Source organism: Macaca thibetana, chromosome 3 (assembly GCF_024542745.1).
Source record: "Macaca thibetana thibetana isolate TM-01 chromosome 3, ASM2454274v1, whole genome shotgun sequence".
NCBI lineage: Eukaryota > Metazoa > Chordata > Mammalia > Primates > Cercopithecidae > Macaca > Macaca thibetana.
In genome coordinates, this window is record NC_065580.1 from 109,078,969 (window position 1) to 109,099,937 (window position 20,969).

Consider the following 20,969-nt stretch of genomic DNA (forward strand, 5'->3'; position numbering starts at 1 on the left):
GGGAGGAACAGGGCAGGGGAGGGAAGGGAGCCAAGGGATGGACAATTTGTCGTTTTTTTTTTTTCTTTAAATAAATGTCACTTTTGAGGCAAAAGAAAAAACCGTGAAAAATAAACCCCAATTATACCTAAAAATCTAAGCTGCTTTATTAGATCCCAAAATAAATATTAAGACTTACATTAAAATATTAGGTTAACATTAAATATGCAGCTGTATTCAATATGTAAAGACATATTTATAAAATGCCTCTGTTAAGAACTTTAGAAACAAAAAATATTTTAGAGATCATCTAATTTCAAGGTTCTAAAATTTCAATACACAGACTAGTGCCAGACTAGGTGAGTAAGAAATATCAAGGTGGTTTCAGGACATGTTCCCTAGTCCTTCCCAAGAGAGTCTCATTCAGCAGATCTGGGCTGGGTGCCTCAAACTATGTAATGTATACAAGAATCCAGGTGATTCTGGTGTGCAGCCAGGCTTCACAAACACTGGCTTAATCTAATTGGGAAACCAAGCTCCAGAAAGCTGAAGTGCCTTACCAAAGTCTCAACAGGCTTGTTAATGGCAAAGCCAGAACTGGAGCCCAGGTCTGCAAATACCATGTCCATTGCTCTTTAAAAGACAACAGTTGCCTATTTGTCTTCCATACCAATTCTGTATGTGACTCTGGTGTAAACTGCCAGTACAATGAATGCATCTCCAGAGACCAAACGGGCCCAGCAGTGAGAGATACACGAGATATGATGTGGAAGGCCACACAACAGCACTATGTAGATAGTCCATTTTTTATCCAGAGATAACATAAACGAAGTACCACTAGGCATGCACACAGAACTTCACAGACACTGCTATAGAAAGGAGGATGAAAATCATAATTGTAAAACTGAAAGCATGAGCACCAAAAAGTTTTGGCACATATTTGTCTTATAGATGGATTAAAAACAAAAGCATTTATAAACAGTTACACCTAATTATAGCAAGTGGAAAATCTCATCTACAAAGCTTCTATCTCAAGAAAAAGAACAGTACAGGGTGGATTTTCCCTCCCTCATCAGGTGAGTTGACCTTATTTTCAATAAGCAGAGATTCCACATTCACACCACTTTTGAAAGCTTGTGGAAAAGGAAGTCGGGCAATGCTTCTCTTAGATTGGTAGCTGGGGAGATAATTATCTATCTTTAAAAAAATAAAACAAAAACAGCCTGGGTGCGGTGGCTCACACCTGTCATCCCAGCACTTTGGGAGGCCGAGGCAGGCAGATCACGAGGTCAGGAGACGAAGACTATCCTGACCAACATGGATAAACTGTCTGTACTAAAAATACAAAAATTAGCTGGACATGGTGGCATGTGCCTGTAATCCCAGCTACTCAGGAGGCTGATGCAGGAGAATCGTTTGAACCCAGGAGGTGGAGGTTACAGTGAGCCGAGATCACGCCACTGCACTCCAGCCTGGTGACAGAGCAAGACTCCGTCTCAAAAAAAAATAAAAATAAAAAATAAAAACAAAACTTCACAGCATTACCCATGAAAAGAAAACATAAAACTGCCAAATGGCAGGAGGCAGAGCAGTACCAAGTGCATAGGCTTGGAATCCTGGCTCTACTGCATGACATGGGCAAATCACGCAACATCTTCTAGCCTCAACTTTCTCATCTGCAGAGCAGGGATGAGGGCCTGCTGGGAGAACCATGTGGCGTGATTCTGCCAAGTATAAAAGGATACAAATACGGGGGTCGATCACCACAATAACACAAGTTCAGAGGAGTTTCCATCACAGTGGAAACTCCTGAGTGTTGTGTCCATCTTGTAAAGGCTGAGTCACAGGTTTCTGCAGTGATCTTCGAAATTTTTGTTATCAGGAGACCCAAACCAGTGCCCAAAGCTGAACATCCTGCTCCAGAGAGAAATGTAGAGAAACCTAACTAAGCAGGTGTTGGCTAAAGGCAATTCAGCTTTGTACCTAATGCCTTAGCTTCAGTTAGCCTTAGGAATGTCTACAGCCCCTAAAGCATCTAAGATGGATGTTTAATCTAGCCCCTGTTCCCTTTTATTTTTCTAGGAAAAACAGAGGTCCAGGGATGTGCAATGACTTGTTCAGGATCATCCGCTACTTTACTTATGGGTTAGACTCACACCAGGGACTCAGGAGGCTTAGCCTGGTGAGATTTCCACAGCACCATGACACCTCCTTAGAAGCAAGTTAAAACATGCTTGCTATATTCTTTTCCCAAGAGGTGTTACCCATAATGAAAAATCCTAAGACCTCACTCTAATTAGCAGATTTTTTAGATTACTTTTGGCTACAAAAGGTAATGCATTCATGGATTTAAAAAAGGCATGAGATTTAGTCAGAGGATCTGTGTTCAAACCCAGTTCATCACCTTCTCAGACTGGCAAATCATTTAACTTTTCTGAGAGTCAGTCTTTTCATCTGTAAAACAAAGATGATAGTTCCTACAAAACTGTTGTGAAGACGAAATGTTTGTCAAATAAAACCATCAAGAAAAGTGTTTAAGAACAAAGATGCTGAAATTCTTAAGGGAAAAAAGCCTCCAACTACAAAAATGGATATAAATACTAAATAAATAAATGCTAAATTTATAATGTTTTAAAAATAGAAAATACAAAACATTAGAAATTTATAGCATAAACTCATTTGGAAACTGGTCAGTTCACGTAAAAACTGAAGTATCATTGATACCATATTGTTTTGGAAGTAAATTATATCAAAATAAGTGCTATTTGTCCTTGAAATCAGGCCTAGAAACATTTAAAGTTATGACGTGCAATACATGCTACTTGCATCTTACTGACTTCATGAAGCTTTTAAAATTTGTGCAGTGATTACACTAACAAGGTAGCTAGGTATAAAAACATAGAAAGTTAAAGAAATTAAACACTGTTAATGTAGTTGATTATACTATTTCCTTAAACTATGTCATGTCATAGGCATCTAACAAACCTAATGATGCTAACCTTCAGTTGAAGAAAGTTGTTACATTTTAGAAAACGTGAAACCAAAAGCAGAAGAGTTACTCATTTCAAGTTTTTCCCACAACATTCTCTCACCCACCTTCCAGTTAACAACTGGCTAATGAATGATCTCCCAAAGCAGTGCCCAAGTAAGTTTTAAATGCTGTATGCTCTATTGTCAATCTCCCTTTAGAGATTTCCAACGCATACTAGCAAGAAAAGGTGCTGAGAAACCCTGTGAGAACATTTCCCCAACATCTAACCACAGATCCCTATACTACTGAATGGTTCTTGATATCCCCTGGGGTTACTGTCCCACCCAACCCCATCACACACAGAGTCAGTTCCAGATTCCTGGAAATTGATGAACATGCAAAATTTCTCCCGAATTTTCAGATTGAATAGGGTTGCTAATTTTTTACTTTCTTAGGTGAGAGTATGTGAAAAACAACATAGTTTAATGAAATACAAAATTAAAAAAAAGAATAAAACAAAAACATGCATGTGAAATCCTTCTGGAAAGTGCAAAATACTCTCTAGATAGATTTATTTTTACAGTGAACTCTAATAGATTGCCTAGAGAAAGGAAACACATTAAGTGGTCATTAATATATTATGTAAAAAGAGCAGAGTAATATTTTAAACTCTTTATCTGTGAGTGAAAAATAACACCTGGAATTATTTGAACAACCTGCCCCCCGAGAGCATCTTCTGTTTGCATTCTCCAACAAGATGCCTGAGCTCCAGTGGGGACTCCAGATGCAGCAGTTTCCATAGGCTCTGCTGCCTTCCCTGTTCATCTCTCCCCCACCCTCTGAGAAGCCACTCCTTGGTTGGGGGATTCATAGGCAACCACAGCTTTTTGGACCCACTGGCTAAATAATTCTGAACCTCCTTAACACATTACCAAACTACAGACTTACATATCTTAAGGAAAAGCTCTAGTTAAGAAAAAATACTGATTTAGCAGTCTTTGGTATAAATTTTTATGTTAGGCATTCATTTTGCATCTAATATTAATTTCATTTTTATTTCCAGCTGACTCAGAACGATGCAAATTTATTTATTAAAAATGAATGAACACGGAGACCACAGTGGTGCCCATGAGCTTGGTTCTCTGGAAGAATGACCTAGTCAGAGGTATGCACTATGCGGTTTTGCAGTCATTGTGGAGGCTGGGAAAAAGAAAGGCACAACTTCTAACCTGGAGGCCAAGTTTCTTGCACTACTGGCGAAAGGCAGAGGGATAATTATTGACTACTTCCCTTGGGGGAGGGTTGTTCAGAGACACCTAAATGACTTCTCATCAAATGTGGATTTGAAACCTAAAGCATATTCTGGCATGCCTGGGGTTGGTAAGGGCCAGTGAAGTACAGGTCATTATCAAGCTCACTCACACTCAGAGGCTTATAAGGTCTGACACTGAAACCACTTTCATCAAAGCCCAATTCTGACTTTTTAAATTAGTGACTTCCCCAGGCAGGGACGTCACCTTTCCGGATTCCCACGGCGCGGCCATAAAAGGCCAGCTCCTCATCTCACCTCTCTGCCTATTAACCCATTCCCACGTTTTTATTTCCTTCTTGCCTTTCTCATTCTCCTTCCAATAACCTTTCCCCTGGGTCATCTGCACACCTCCAAATCCCACTGGAAATACATGCCTGTATATCATTAAGCTTTTTGCGGAATAGGTAATCTACTTCTTTGGCTTAACTGAATACAAATTTCTCTCCCATGAACCCAATTTCTCACAAAGCTCTCCTGAGTGAAGTCTCCATGATCTCTCACACCCTCATCCCCACCCCCACCCCCATCTTCAAACTTCTTCATGTTTAAAGTGGTGTTGTCCAGTTAATACCACTGTCCCCTGTGGACTCTTCACTGAGAAGCTGGAGCCTGGCTTAGGGCATCTCGTTTCTTCCTCCTGGCCTTCATGTCCATGAGGATGACTCAGAAAGGCTGTGGCCTCAGTTTCTCTACTAATTCTACACAAGTGACCTTTACCATCATCCCACTTTTTGAACATGTATACACCATGACTCCGCTTCAGAAACATTAATGACGTCACACTCTCTGGCACAACCTCTTGTCCCTGCAGCTCTGCCATCCCTTTCATCTCTTACATCTGTTTTTGATGTCACCAATGTACCTGCAATATCTTCTCCTTTCCACCTTGCCTCTTACCTAAGGCTGTTACCCTGAGTGCAGGCAGACCTCTACTTTGCAACCTGCATGGTGAATCCTTGCCCAATGGATCTCACATCACAATGCTCCTCGGCTAATAGCCTTTTCTTTTGGCTTTACCTGCAAAAATTGTTTCTAGGAAAGCAATTTCACCCACTATTAACAAAAACTCATTTTCAAGTGAATTAGAGGAAGAACAACAGTCTGAATTGTTTTTTTTTTTTTTTTTCTGAGACGGAGTCTCGCTCTGACGCCCAGGCTGGAGTGCAGTGGCGCAATCTCTGCTCACTGCAAGCTCCGCCGCCTCCCAGGTTCACGCCATTCTCCTGCCTCAGCCTCCTGAGAAGCTGGGACTACAGGTGCCCGTCACCACGCCCGGCTAATTTTTTTTTTGTATTTTTAGTAGAGACGGGGTTTCACCGTGTTTGCCAGGATGGTCTCAATCTCCTGACCTCGTGATCCATCCGCCTCGGCCTCCCAAAGTGCTGGGATTACAGGCGTGAGCCACTGCACCCGGGCAACAGTCTGAATTTTTAAGGAAATGTTTTTATAGAAGCTACCAGCTTCCTGAAAAATAGTAATCGCTAGAGTCTTTTTAAGGAAAAGATTAAGATGCTTTGTAATTAGCATAATAATTTATATGAAAATAATGAGTTCCACTGTTCTTATCACAAATTCTGATTTAACAAGGATAATAAAGTTGCACTATTCTAGAAAACAGACAAAAGGTTAAATAAAATCCTATATTTTAACAGCTTTCAGGCAACAGATTACTGAATGGCTTCAAAAAAAAATTATTACCTTACTGAAAAACATTTTTGTTAATTCCCTCAAACGGACACAATACTTATTCTCCCTAAAAATGTTGGGGTGGCCTGATCTAATGGCCACTATAACTGCTTTCATATCTCAATTTCATGTTATATTAACCATACAAATGTAAGAATGTCTGCTCAAAAGCAAGTGAAAATTGGAGATGGCTAAAGAATCAAATAGCCTTCTTAAGGCCTTTGAGGTATTACTGGACAACACAATTTTAAAGGTGACGTTTCTAATTACTGTGTTTGAACAGTTTTCTAAATATCTGGGCCTAAATAAAATGTAACCATAAAATCGAAACTTTTTAACTGACACCTAACATAAACCCTAGAAATATTTATCCAATCTAAGTCAACTCATTCAGCATGCTCATTTGTCCAGGAAAGGATACTTACTTGCAAATTGTAGTCTTGCAGAATTTTAACCAAGGAATCTCTCAAATTGGGAATCTCCATTCCTTCCTTAATACGGTGAATCAGTAGAATTGGGTCAACATGTGTGCCAATGTTGTTTAACAAGCCAGTAATAAATGCTACAAAATATCACATAAAATAATGAACATAAAAGCAACATTATAATGCAATTTTATTTGTACATAATTTGCACATAATGCAATTTTAGACCAAAAGTAACTCAAAGAAAAAATTATTTCCTTCAAAGTAAGTGTTAAAACCATTTAAATTTCTAAACTCTTAAGAATTAATCTTCTAAACTTCCAAGAACTAACGCTCCTTAAGGCATGAAGGAGAAAGTAAATAAGAACTGTTTTAAAACAGCTGAACAAATGATTACTTGCCTTCAAATGACAGTTTTTAGCATCAAATGGGTGCAAACAGTATTTATTGACAACTGATTACCGTTCAGGTATTATATACACTTTCCTCAAATACTGCGCAAGGTAGGAATGCTGTGGTCGCATTTTACAGACAAGGGAAATGGGGTGTTTAATTTTTCCAGGGTCACACAGCTAAGAAGTAATGTGCCCAAATTCACTCAGGCCAGCCTCAAGTTTATGATGTGTTCTGTGACATCACTTTGCCTCTTGAGATTCTTAAACTATTCTTTATCTTGCTAGTTACAAATGAGACTCCTTATATTGTCAAGAGGATAGTTATTAAAGTCAATTTCAGATTAAGGTAGTTACATGAACATAAAGATTTCCTACCAAACTTAAAAATTAAAAAAAAATAAAAAAAAGGAAAGAGGAAATGTCAAATCACTACTGTTAGTTATTTTCAAAAGAGTCAGGTTTCTGGTAGGTGACTGCTTTTGTTTATTCCTTTCCAAAATGGGAGACCCAATACAAATAGTCAAGCTGAGGACCAACAAATACAAACTCTGGGTGCTGTACTGATAAAAATAGTGCAGGAAAGAGGCTAAATGCTACAACGCAAACATCCAAATATCATCAATGTCCAGAACAGTTACATGTTTCCAAAAAAGACTGGTAAGGTCTATACACTTAAACTATAAACACTCCCATATACAAGCTAAAAACAAACAAAAAAAACCACACCAACACAACCCAGATGACATTTATTCAATTTGCTTGCAGCAGGTAAAAACATGCCTCATGGGGACACAATTAATAAACTGTGTAGCCACCTGTTCTTCATCACATTCAGGTAATGCAAAGTGACGAGGCTCCAGGTTTTCCAGCACAGGAGGAGTACTGGAAATCATTACAACACACCTGGCCTATTTTTATTGTAGGTACACTGCCATTTTTTTAACCCAATGTATCTTGAGATAGTTTTTAATCTAGACATAACTGGCTACACTGATAGAAAAAAAGTTATAACCACAGATGGCTTTTATGCTTACGTGGTTTGTCGATGGAATATAAAATCAAATCTTCCCACAGCTCTCCATCATCTTGTTCCTTGGCAAATTCGATTGCTTTATCAACATCATGTAATTCCTCCATAATCATCTTCAGGGCACTTCGGCTATTACCCATTCGGCCTAGGTGGGGTGAAGATGGGAGAAAGAGTTCATTTAAGGTTATTTTAACGATTTTTTTTTTTAACTGCATATCTCTTAATTTGTTTACATAGTTGGAAAGCTAAGACAAGGCTATTTTCTCATGTGACAACAACATTTACTCTCTATAACATAGTAAAATAAATATCTCCTATTTACTGGATGTTTACTCTGTGCTGAGTACTCATTTAAGTGCCTCATATAAATGGCATCATTTAACCATCACTACCATCCTATGAGGCATGTTCTACTAATATTCCTCTTTTATAGAAGAGGAAATAGAAATGTTAGTAGCTTGCTAAGATCATACAACTACTAAATAGTACACCCAGAATTTGAAGCCAGGTCTGTCATACTCTGACTTACTTTTGGTAGACTTATATATATTCTGGAGGTCAATACCTTCACATTCAGATACACTTAAGACTTTTAAAGTCCCTAAAGTCACTCTGCCTCATGAGGTAGCTGTGCATATTGCTTTTCTGATACACTTTGTGCCAATTGCAAATTCGATTATCAAAGGGCTACCTCATTTTCTTCTCTCCCAAGTTCAGGGGAAAGTCTTTCAATAACCCTCATGAGCTGAAAGTATTTATCAACCATGCTTCTATTGGCTAATCTTCTTTACATACTTTGCTCATTGATCTATGGCATTTTAATAGTTTAAATTTTTCCATGAGTTTTTAATATAGTACATGTAAGAAAGCCTTACTCAGTGGAGGGACAGCAACTGCCTGGTTGTAGGTTGTCACCCTTACCGCTGTCTCTGGGCTTGCACAGGAACTAGTAAAGGATCTTGAATCTTTCTCACTGTACATGGCCATAATCAACCAATAAAAGCTGGTTCGTGAATGAAATGATATCCCATTTAATACCCCTTCCATAGCATTTTGTGTTTCTTACAAATATTATTTCCACAGCCTACGTCTGTAAAAATGGTTAGTTATTTAAAATGTTTACAGGATTTTCAAGTTTTTATAAAATCCGACTATATGTCCCTATAAGTCCTCTACTGCTTCTAAGACAATATGACAAAAATGTATTCCACCAAAATACTTCTTGGGGAGAACACTGTTTGCAATTAGTGAATTGATGAGCTACTTAAAATTGTGATTAGAACCCCAGGAACATGCTGAAGTAACAAAATGCAGCCCCAAAAGCACTTCTCCTAAGAAGGGAAGGTGCTACAACTGGATAATTCTGGGTTTGTGGCTGAGCACCCATGAATCTGCATACACATAAATGGGAATAGAGGATTTGGATTATTTTTCAACAGAGGCAAAGAGGCCAATGAGGGTGAGTGTTGTATAAGGGAAAGGTGTAAAGCGGAAAAACCCTACTGAGGTCAGCAGGGAAGTGACAATGGAGAAACACCAGATATGAATGTTATGTTATATGCCACATTATGCAATCCTCAGTACAACCCACATTGCTGTCATGCTCGTGGCTCATTTTGGAAGAATGTGAAAAGATGACAAGTTTTGTTTCTTGGTATGCATGGTACAAAAACTGTGACTCATGTGGAGGTAGGAGCCAGAAGACCAGGAACACTGACACCTAGATGATATTAAAAAGCTCTCCTCTTTCTCCAAAACTACGCTATTCAATTGCATTTCCTCCAGTTATTTAGGGTGTGATTTCTAAAAGTGATTATTTATTTTCTACCAATATGATGGAATATAAGCTGATTATAATTTTTTTAAAAATGAAAAAACTTGTCAACTCATCTACAATTTATTTTAATCTATGTTGTGAGGTATAAACTGATAAATTTTTATGTGTTGATTATAAATTACCAATATGTTATTTCAACATTTATTAAACAACTCTTCCTTCTTTACTGTGCTGTGAAGTCTGTTTTCATATATTAAGTTATTGTACAAAATAGGCCCAAATTCTGTGTTACATTGGTCTAAAACCTATGTCCTTTCTTAGACAATTTACTTCATGTTGTCATCCCATTTCTTAGTTTATGGCGACCAAAATGAACAAAAGCTACTTACTCAGAAGATAGACTGTCTCTTCTACAAAGTTTCTCTGTTGACAGATCTCAAGAGCCTTCAATTAAAGCAGGGTAAAAATGTTACTATAGGCTACCAAATAAGAACAAATAGTAATAAAGTCATTTAAACTTACACTTGAAAGAATTTTTCCACAGCTTTTCTTTAAAAATAAAACAAAGCAAACAAATAAGGAACACAGCTCCCTAGACTGGCTGCACTCGGTCACCTCTCAGAGGTACTGGACTCTACACAATTCAACTTAAAACATATTTGAAGCTACTCAGAACATTTCATGAGCAAGAGTAGAAAACAGGACACCAAATGAAAAGAAAGGGCCTTTCCCACTAAGCTTTCTCTCTTTACACTACTTTAGGTTTCTTTACAGCACTGCTTCCTTCCAAATCTGTAGTCATTTGTTTAAGCTCTGTTTACCTCCATTAAGATGTAATGAATGTTGTTCATGGTTGAACTTTCCCAGTATTGTGCATACAATATGCTCAGAAAATATGATTTCATGCTGCATGAATGAACGAATGAATGAATGAATGAATTTACTACGAATATTTGTACTGCCAGAACACAGGGGTTGAAAGAGAACTCTGCTCAAGGATCTGTCAAAGGTGGGAAGGAAAAAAATACCTTTGATGATCAAGGATCCAAAAAGGAGCAACTATGCAGATGAGAGCATTTCCATTAGTGTTTAAAAAAAAAAAAAAAAAAGCCCTCCTACATATTGATAAATTACTTACTGATTCTAAATTAATCAGAACACATTTACTATATGCTCTGTGCTGGGTGCTAGAGGGTCAGGTTAGATAGAGATGGAAAGATGACAATAATAAAAATGTTAGTGATGATTATAGGTAAGAGGACAACAAAGAAGAGAATAAAGGAGGCGGCTTAGTAGGAGCATTAGCAGCATGAGTCCACCCCTGGGAGCTCAGGGTCCAGGAAGTGACAAGAGATGTGACAACGCATTATTCCACGATTAGAGTAACATGAACAAAGGGCCATGTGTACAGAGGCGGGACACTGAAACTGTGTGGTCCTCTTGTGAGAAGCTTCAAGGGGAAGTGGCATCTGAACTGGATGCAGTATGATGAATGAGCGCAGCTGGGAAACCTTATCTCACACCCTGCATACAAAACTTTCTATTGCATTGCTCCACTCAGACTTAAAGCTGAGAATCTCTACCACGACTTACAAGGCATCCACAACCTAGCCCTGAATTCCTGTGCAGCTTCACCTCCCTCTGCTCATCTCTTCATTGCGTCCCCTTGCCTGAAATGCTTCCCTTACCCCCAACTCTCCACTACTGGATGGCACTACCTTATGTCATGAGGTCAAGGTCACCCAAGGTGGATGAACAAGAGGAAGGAGCCCCGGTCTCTGACCCTGCGGCATGCTGCCCTCAGCAGGGCCACTCAACCAACACCTCCACGTGACAGAAAAAGAAACTGTTGCTCTGTTAAGCCACTATTCTTTTGGGATTTTTTATCACTCACAGTTGAATCTAATCCCTAGCTAATACCGAAGAAAATCTTCCTTTATTTTGATTAAAAACATGGTTTACCTATTCCTATATGGTCTTGCCTGTCAATCATCATTGTAAATGATGAAACTTTCTTACCAACTCTTCACTCTCCTGCAGCGATACTACTGCAGAGACAAAAAACATAGGTAAGAAGTTAAATAATAAAGCAGAACACAGCAGAAACATCAGAGGACATGGGATTCAAACAAGAAATCACTGAGAAGTCAACTGAGTGCCTAGATTTGTTCTGGGTGTTAAGATACAGAGAGTTTATAGTTGAGTGGGACTGCCATTCACAGATAAACAGAATACTGTAATTCAACGGAATAAGGAGAATGTTTAGAGAAAGTCTGAATAATGATAAGTACTTATGCTGCTTAAAATAATTTATTATTAAAGGGTATCCATGAATCAGTTCTGTACTTGGAAATTCACTTACACACTTTAAAATACCATTCAAGATTTCAAACAGAGCCATTACCCGTTTTCTTCTGCACATGAGAACGCCTAAGAACATGCTAGTCTCAAACCACAAAGAGTTTGCAGTTTGAAGCCTCATCTGAGTTATCCAAGACAGCAGCCACTTGCTCTATGTGTCTATTTAAGTTTAAATTGATTAAAATGAAATTAAATTAAAATTCGGTTTCTTGGTAGCACCAGCCAGATTTCAAATACTCAATTGTGACATGTGGTTGGTGGCTACTATGTTGGACAGAGTGGATTATAAAACATTTCCATGCTGTAGAATATGCCATAGAATATGCCATAGAATAGCAAGGCTATAAAATCCTGTATATACTATCAAAAAGGAAGTCATGTGGGAAGAAATGTCTGAAGGCAAGTTGAAGTTAGGGATGACATGGAATGCAAGCAGATGAGTTTCACCAAGTTCAAAGATAATTTGAGTCTCTGAAATTTCAATTTCACATAATTTTAGATGTTTTATGACGAGTTTCTAACAGTATCTTAAATTATCCTCTTCTCACAAATGAGAGAATGGACTTTAGAGGTCTCTAGAAATTTTGAGTAAAGTATAAAAAGAAAGCATTTAGATTCTTGAATGTTCCTGGACCATGGTGCTCCCTCTAGAGGAGAGAGTAGGGAAACTAAGATTTTTAAAGCAGACACACAACACAAGCACACACACAAACATACACACACGGAGAATGTAGTGAAAATAAAAGTGAAAAGTCAGAATAATAATAGAACTTGAGTAAAAAATGATGCACAAATAATATTTTAATTCTCCTCTTTCTAATTTAGTATGAAGGTAAAGAACCAAGTTAGAAAACTGAGGGTAACTAATAAGAACCTTATCAAATGTAAATTAAATAATTATTTCTACCTATCCTTGATCTTGTCATCTTTTATCCAATCTTCTCTTTAAATTTCTTTAATGAAAATCTGCAAAACTTGGCATCTCTCAGCTTTATTCTTCCAAATTCAGAAATACTGCCACCTTGTGAATACTATTAGATATGAAAGCGATCACAAATTTGGGTATAAATCTGCCAAACTATAAAACTGATGATCTGCTTTTAACCACTCTAGGCACAAGCAAATCAGATTTGCAAAATGAAAACCAGGGCCTGATGACCATATCTGTAAATTACAGAAGGACAGTTTAACAGTTAAAAAAAAAATCTTTCATGATTCTTGCAACACTAGGAAATGCTTTAGTGATTGTTACTATTTCAATTAACTTTTTAAACCTGAAAATGATTCCCCAACATAGTGGAAAAAATACAGAGCCTAAAGTTAAGTGATCCAAGTTCTAAGTCTTGGTCCCTCAACTTATTAGCTCTAGACTTTAGGCTTGTTTCCAGCTCCCTAAGACTTGGCTTGTCATGTATAAAAGGACTCTACCCACCTAACCGCACTTTCGTACAGATTCAGTGAAACAATATACATGAAGGCACAGCATACATTATAAAGCACAAAAGAAATACATATAATTTTTATCATCTTTAAAAATTGCTGTAGATGTTATAAATTCCTACACACTCTGTATTTCCTTTAGAACAAACAATTTCATAAAAGTTTATGATTAATTTTTGAATTTCAGAGTCGTGGTGATTTTGGTGATTTTAAATCCTGAACCTCAGCTTTTGAAAACCATAACTAGGGCTTTTGATGTGACATCAGGATCTTTACAAAGTTTTGGGCCAAATACTATTGATTGTGGGATTTCAATCAATTCAAAATAAGGTTGACGTAGATTCTTGAAGATTTCAATCAGTTGCCAATCTGAAATCACCTCCTTTCAACAATTAGCCAATCCCCAGCAAAGGCAGACAACCAAAAATTAGAAAGATATAGTGTTATTCTGCCAGAGGTAAATTATAAACAACAGTGGATCAACAGGTTCTGAATATGCCTTTGAAAGCTTAAACACTTCTCATTTAAAGTAGAAACAAAGAACAAAAAAATTCTCTTGTACCAATAGGACTCAACAATCTCTAAATTCTAAGGAAGCAGACAGAAATTTCTTTGGGGAAAGGGAGGCATTAGAATTTTAAAGTTCTCAATTTCAGATTCAGGAGGAAAAGAGACCACATTTTCTATGAGTTGCTCTTTACACAAAACAGGCAGACATGTATTCCATGCCCTTTACTAGCATGCTTGGGATGCATTTAATTGGAGAAATTCACTTTGTCATTCACAAATTGGTACATATGATAGCTTTTTCATGTCACATGTAAACATAAAAGGGATTTGTTTCTAAGATGACTGAGTATATACAGAATTCTTTCTTACTATTCTTTTTATTTATTTAAAGAGAATTTTGCTTTCTCAACTAGGCTGGAGTGCACTGGTGCAATCATAGCTTACTATAACCTCAAACTCTTGGGCTCAAGACATCCTCCTCCCTCAGCTTCCTGAGTAGATACTAATATTAGCATGTACCACTACACTGGACTAAAGTTTTTATTTTTGTAGAGACAGGGTCTTGCTATGTTCACCAGGATGGTCTCAAACTCCTGGCCTGAAGCTATTTTCCCACCTCAGCTTCCCAAAGTGCTGGGATTACAGGTGTGGGCTACTACACCCAACCAGAACTTATTTTTAAGGAAAAGGGTAAGAATCTTGAGTTAGTAATACTGTCATGGACCTCTCCTTTAAGACAGCTTTGGGTACCTGATAGGGTAGAGTGCTATGTTTTCTACAAATATACAGATTTCCCACAATAGATCCTGACAAAGAGATAATCTCTTATGAAGAAGTCTCAATAACCTGAAACACGAAAACCCATTGAGGGAGTCCTAAAAATACGGATTACTACTTGATTATCTCATAATGGTCTGTTTCCACCATTACCACCTCTAGTCCATGCTCAAAATTCTCTTTCAGTGGGACACATGAGATAAATTTTTAAAAACAACTGTGTTTAAAACATAATTGGTTTTACTATGCTTGTGCTGAGTTCTTTTACATTCAATATGGTGTTTTCAGTGGCCCAGAGAGAAAAAAATTCTACAAGGTCTACACAAACGCTCTAAGCAAGCCACATGTGTAGGAAGCTTCACGTGCAGGTCTGCAACGTTCTGCTGCTCCCTACTGGGTGGAACAGGGCATCTTCCACTGAGTGCTACTAGACCCAAAAACTTTAAACCAGGTGGGCATAAAGTGTGTGAGCAATATAAAGATACTGGAACCTGGGTGGTGCCTCTGCACCTTGTGCTTAGGGAATGAGAACGGTTGTTAATCACCCACATGTGACCTCTCTGTCTCAGAGGTCAACTGGAGACTTCAGGAGACTGCCACATCCTCTCTGCAAATATACAATGTTTTCTTAAAAACTGAGAAACAAATGAAGGAGCACTGTTTAAAGAATACAATTCTCACTCTATCGCCAGATTATAAAGGCCTATGGTGAGAGAAGAGGGTAATATCTGTTTTTATTTTTAGAGTAAGATAATGAATTTCCAAATTAAGTTCTCAGAAAATGTCTTAGGGCCACAAATATAAAATACTAAAGTTGTTTTATAAGTTAACAGGCAGGCAAGATTTTTTTCCATTAATTGTAGACTTTAAAAATCCATTGAGCTAAAACTGGTTCACAGTAACTCCAATGCATTTAATCATCATGGGCTAAAGAAGCAACATGGAAGTTGTAAGTACATAAACTGTGTTATCATCCAGCTTCTTTGCACATATCCCGTATGGGTCAAATATGTCTTTTTTTTTTATTTTGGTGGTCACACAACTAACTTTTAAAAAGTATCTGGCCATCCAACTTTAGTCAGACATTTGTAGATGTTACTGATAGATGGTATCGAGAACTGTGGGACATAATACTGTTGCCTTTAAGGCTGCCCAATTGTTAGCACATATATAGTTAAGTGCTTCAGTTTATTTTGAAACAGCAGTCTCATAAAACTTACTAGTCCTTATTTAGCCCTAACTAGGACCTTGCATGTATTTAATTTATTCATTCATTCTCTCACTCATGATGAAACACACACTTAGTAAATGTCTAATGTGGGGTGGGTACTAGATTTACCAAAACGGGTAAGACAAATTCCTTGTCTTTGAAGAATTTACAGGAGAGAGAGACTAGTAAGTAGATTAATTATAGTGGAATGTAGAATGTAGGAGAAATATAGAAAAACACAGGGTAGACACTCAAAGAAGATAGGATGCAGGACCTAAGCTATGACCTTGGTTTATCAAACCTGATTCCTGACTGGAGCAACTGCTTCTGGCTTAGGACAGTCTGTGTCTCCCTACCAGGCTCTGACTCTGTGAGGTGTCACTCTGACCCTGGGAGATGGACTGAGACTCCTAATACATCATTTTTGCTTGATGGTTGATTATGTCCTAGGCCCTAGATTAAACTGTTCTTCCAATTAAACCTGTCACAGAAATGCTTCAGCTCTTCACCAAAGTCTAATCCAATGAGACCTCCTTTTCTTGACAGCAGGTCTAAGCAAAAACCTACTTCTTTGAGAGCAACAGTCTTCCCCTTGGACAGGGATGGATGAGCAGAGACAGGAAGAGAAGAAAGACAAACAACTTACCATCAATGACAACCTCTTCATCCAAAGTGTACAAGTAGGGGACATCTGTGCCTTACCTTTTCAAGTGGGCAATGGGTACTGTCTCGGAGAAAGGGAAGTAAGTTTGGTCGATCATATTCAGCATAAAGACTGATCTGTTTTTCATGGTAACGCTGCCCCTTATGGTGGTCTCTCTTGAAAAGCTTATGCAAATACTAAAAGGAACAAAAGATAAGCCGTGACCCATTAAAATAAGAAAAGCAATACCTGGCTAACATTGCTATTTTTAGCTCTAAACATGGTTGGGGGAGAAGCATTCTTCAGGGAAAACCTCTAGGTGATGGAGAGGTGGAAAGGAAAACACTTTGGGAGAGCAAAGAATTCTGATACTTTCTCTAGAAGGGCCCAAAAATCTGACTCTGCCACGTACCAACTGTGACCTCAGGCAAGTCACTAATCTCTCCGAGACTCAGTTTATCTACAAAAATTTTATTGAGTTACTGTGACAATTAAAAGAGTTGCCATTACAAAATCACTCAGAACCAATGAACTTAGCACACACCAAGCACTACAGAAATGTTAATGACAGCAATTGTCAATATCTTCACTGCCATCTGCTTTGGCTCAGAAGTAAAAAGATGAGCGGTCTTCCCAGATCATAAAAATTATTTTATATAAAAGAGGGCAGAGTCCTAGGACAAGCATATGTTCTTAAAAACTCAAGTAGCGGGCACTAAACTCATTCCCATACATTCTGCATCTCCTCGTTGCTGAGTCTTCAAATGAAATGCTGCCTAAACTGGTAACATCAAAAACAAAAATACAAAGTAAAAATCAAGAAGAATGCACGTGTTGTGAAACAGTTTTCAAAACTGATTCCTTACCCTAGCTGTCTGAAAAAAAGTTAATCGACTTCAGAGGAAATCAGTAATTCACTTTCTCCTCACAGGCAAGATTAAGTCTATCAATACAGTCCTCAGAAGTCAGAAAACAATTCAATGTTTACCGAATATTAAACGTAAACAAAAACCCCACAATCTACTGAAGACAGGAAGACTTAATCACCAATCCCACAATGTGCATTAAACCTTGGGTGGCTGTTTCCAAGTGGATTGGTTTATAACAGACACAGAGCACCAGCCCACCCTGCAGCTGAGACTGTAAATGCGCTGATGTTTGTCATCGCTGTTGCATCTGGTCACAATGAGGCCTAACCATGGACACATGTACCTTAAGGAACCAATCCTTAGGCTTCCTGTTCACCTCTTCCTAAGGCAAAACGGAGCGGTACAAGCAGTAGACTGAACTGAAGTGCCAGGCTGAGGTCTAATGAGCACCACCGCCAGTCCACTGGCACTGGGGTCAGTGTGTGAGCGGGGAAACGTGGTGCTGTTTCCCAGAGTGCAAACAGGACAGGGAGGCTCTGTCACATGAATGCTGAGTCAAATTTATAGAGACAAGACATTGCCTGGCAGGGAAGATGAGCCATGTTACTGTGGGCTGTGCCACTACTTCACCATTGCACTGATTACACTGTCACACAGATAGCTACTGCCCGTAATCCTGTCTCGTGGCTTAAGTAGGTCAGAAATCACTGCTTTATAAATGAATTCCCAAGGTGGCTAGCAGTGTGGAGCCTTGCTTGGGGAAGCAGATAATCTTGAGATTTCCAATAATGAACAATGCAGCAATAGCATCTGAGCAAAAGAGAAATGCCTCTCATTCCCTTCCTGCAGTCTTCAAAAGCTTCAAAGCAGAAAACTGACTTTTGAAAAAAATGCTCTATTCCCTAAGCCTCCTCCTAGGGTGCAAGGAGATAGGCAAAGACACAAGTGCACTTATTGTATCTGATACCCATAGTCCTACTGATAGTCCCACAGTCCTTATGTCTGCTGAAGTTTTCTCTTGTGTAAGTTTTAAAGGACGTATACAACAACTATTCCTGCTTTACTCTCATGATGATGCAATGCAGAGAATCGAAGTAGCCCCCCAAAGAAATTTAGAATAACAGGCCTGAATTGCACAACCACCAGTAGCACATAAGAAAAATGGAATTAGCTATTGTCATGGTAAGGGACAAAAGAAATGAGGCTCTGCCCTTCTATCACCCTGTGGTCCTGGATATGGAATGGTTGTCTGACATTTCCTTAGCAGGAGAACTTGGTACAGTTTCAGCAGTGCCATACTGGCCTTTACTGTGATGTACACCATGGTTATATTTAATGGAACTACAGACGGAGAGTGCTTACTCCTACACACAGCATAACACAAAAACATTCATTATAGTTAAATATATAGCTATGTTATATATATTTATATTATAGTAATATAATAGATTGGTAACTTTTTTCCATCACAATTCAATTGTGGGTCAAAATTCAAGTGCCTGATCTACAATTAATCCCTGACCTTCTTGAATTCACAACATATGCTGCATTTTGGTAATTACAGAACATTGTTTGTGGTGAAACCTCCAACTGGAATATTAACCTCCTTGAAGAATTCACTCCAGTATCCTCCTCGTACCAATACTGAAAGGTGATTCACTCACTGGTCAATCAAAAGGGCAAAAGGAGGACACTGCCGTGCTCACCACATGCTGCAGCTCTGGTCTGTCTTCCAATTCTTCCACGACCTTTTTAATCTAGATAAAAAAGAAAAGTTTCAAGGTACAGTTATGAGGATAGAAAGACAGCTGCAAAATTATCTGATAAACTCTCTTCTTCACAGTTATAGCAGTCCCAGATGTTCATCTGGTAACACATATAAAAACAAAGGACACTCACTGAAATTTTATCTTCATTGTCCAAAAGCATGTCAACAGCTTTCTGAAACATATAAAAAAAGCCACAGTCAATGAAATCTGTTATTTAAGAAGAGAAGACTAAACACAATGCAGTGTAGTTACCACCGTTCACAGGTGGAGGGCTTATTTTGTATACTTAAAGAGGCCCTTAGCTTTACAATGGCCCTTATGGAAAATGATATTTGTGAAGAAATGCATTTTCAAATGCATCTCAATCTGAAGTCTTTGTGTTTTGCATACTACTAAAATGGTGCTTTGCTATAATTTACCAAATACAAAACATCTTGACTGCCCATATCCTAGCCCCCCACCCTCAATGTCTCGGATACTTTCACACCTTCTCATGAGACTCTCAGTAGTTATGGAGAGCATCTCTTTACCGGTATATCAAGAAAATGAGCTTTTCTTCTGGCTACTTGAACCTTGACCTAGTCTCCCTATAAGACGCCACAGACAGAAGGAGCTGGCTTTATGAGGAGAAGGGAATATAAGAGCCAGAAAGAGAATGAGATACTTGAAGTTTCATAATGACACAAAGCTTCTGAACGTTCAGAATTTACTTTAGCCACTTTTATCATTCGGGAAACACAAATCAGACAGTTTATGTCAAGAGGAAGAGGGAAAACAGCACACTAGACTGAGCCTCACACAGAACACCTGGGCCTTGTTCCAGACTCTGCTGCTACTTAGCTGTCTGCTCCAAATGTTACTTTTGTTCTCTGAAATACGAGGGTGTTGGAGTAGATTACCCCTAAGGTCTCCTCTAACCAGAAGACTGATTCCTTACATCTGGATCACATTCTCGAATAGCAATTAGTTTCAGTTCATTCATCTTTTTTCCACAGCTACATATGCAAAACGAGGCTCTGGAGAACAATGGAGGGGAGAGCATGAGGGGAGACTAGATATGAGGAAAATGTAATTAATTTTTACATAAGCATCTCATCCTCTGCTAGACAAGCAGAGCCTCTCTACCTGAACTTCCTTGGAGCTACATAATTCTTTGCAAATCTGTAGTCCCTAAAGACCTGACTCAGTATTTTAAAAAGGGCTAAAGCATCTTTGAGAAAAAAAGGTAGATCTAGCTTCTATCTAAATTACGTTGGTGGAGATTAATACAGCACACAATATCTCTAAATACAGTACAATAAAATTGAAAAATGCATTAATCCTTTTGGAGCCTTTAGGGTTCTACTTTTAGGTTTATCTAAAATTTCAATTTTTTGAATAAGAACACCGTTTATAAACCTCATTATTTCTGTCATGAGCAATTGTAATTAGATGTTTTTTTTTGAGACGGAGTCTTGCTCTGTCGCCCAGACTGGAGTGCGGTAATGCAATCTCGGCTCACTGCAAGCTCCGCCTTCTGGGTTCACATCATTCTCCTGCCTCAGCCTCCCGAGTAGCTGGGACTACAGGCACCTGCCACCATGCCCGGCTAATTTTTTGTGTTTTTAGTAGAGACGGGGTTTCACTGTGTTAGCCAGGATGGTCTCGATCTCCTGGCCTCGTGATCCGCCCACCTCAGTCTCCCAAAGTGCTGGGATTACAGGCGTGAGCCACCGCGCCTGACCATAATTAGATTTCTTTTACACACACACACACACACACACACACACACACACACACACACACAGAGCTTGCATCACTTTGCAAGAGCCAATG

General features: G+C 38.5%; 2 protein-coding genes across 3 annotated transcripts in view; one reads left to right on the forward strand and one right to left on the reverse strand.

The window, feature by feature from the left end:
* Positions 1-20,969, forward strand: part of YAE1 (YAE1 maturation factor of ABCE1) — a 967,894-nt gene that overhangs the window by 120,528 nt on the left and 826,397 nt on the right. The gene's annotated exons all lie outside the window — the stretch shown is intronic.
* The window catches only part of VPS41 (VPS41 subunit of HOPS complex), a 229,229-nt gene that overhangs the window by 13,375 nt on the left and 194,885 nt on the right, over positions 1-20,969 (reverse strand). For both annotated transcript variants that reach the window (XM_050783300.1, XM_050783299.1), the window contains 6 exons: positions 19,285-19,326; positions 19,092-19,142; positions 16,576-16,713; positions 9,965-10,019; positions 7,803-7,943; positions 6,374-6,510 (listed from right to left, as the gene is read on the reverse strand). In XM_050783300.1, coding sequence (XP_050639257.1) covers positions 6,374-6,510; positions 7,803-7,943; positions 9,965-10,019; positions 16,576-16,713; positions 19,092-19,142; positions 19,285-19,326 — 564 coding nt within the window. The remainder of the gene's footprint in view (positions 1-6,373; positions 6,511-7,802; positions 7,944-9,964; positions 10,020-16,575; positions 16,714-19,091; positions 19,143-19,284; positions 19,327-20,969) is intronic.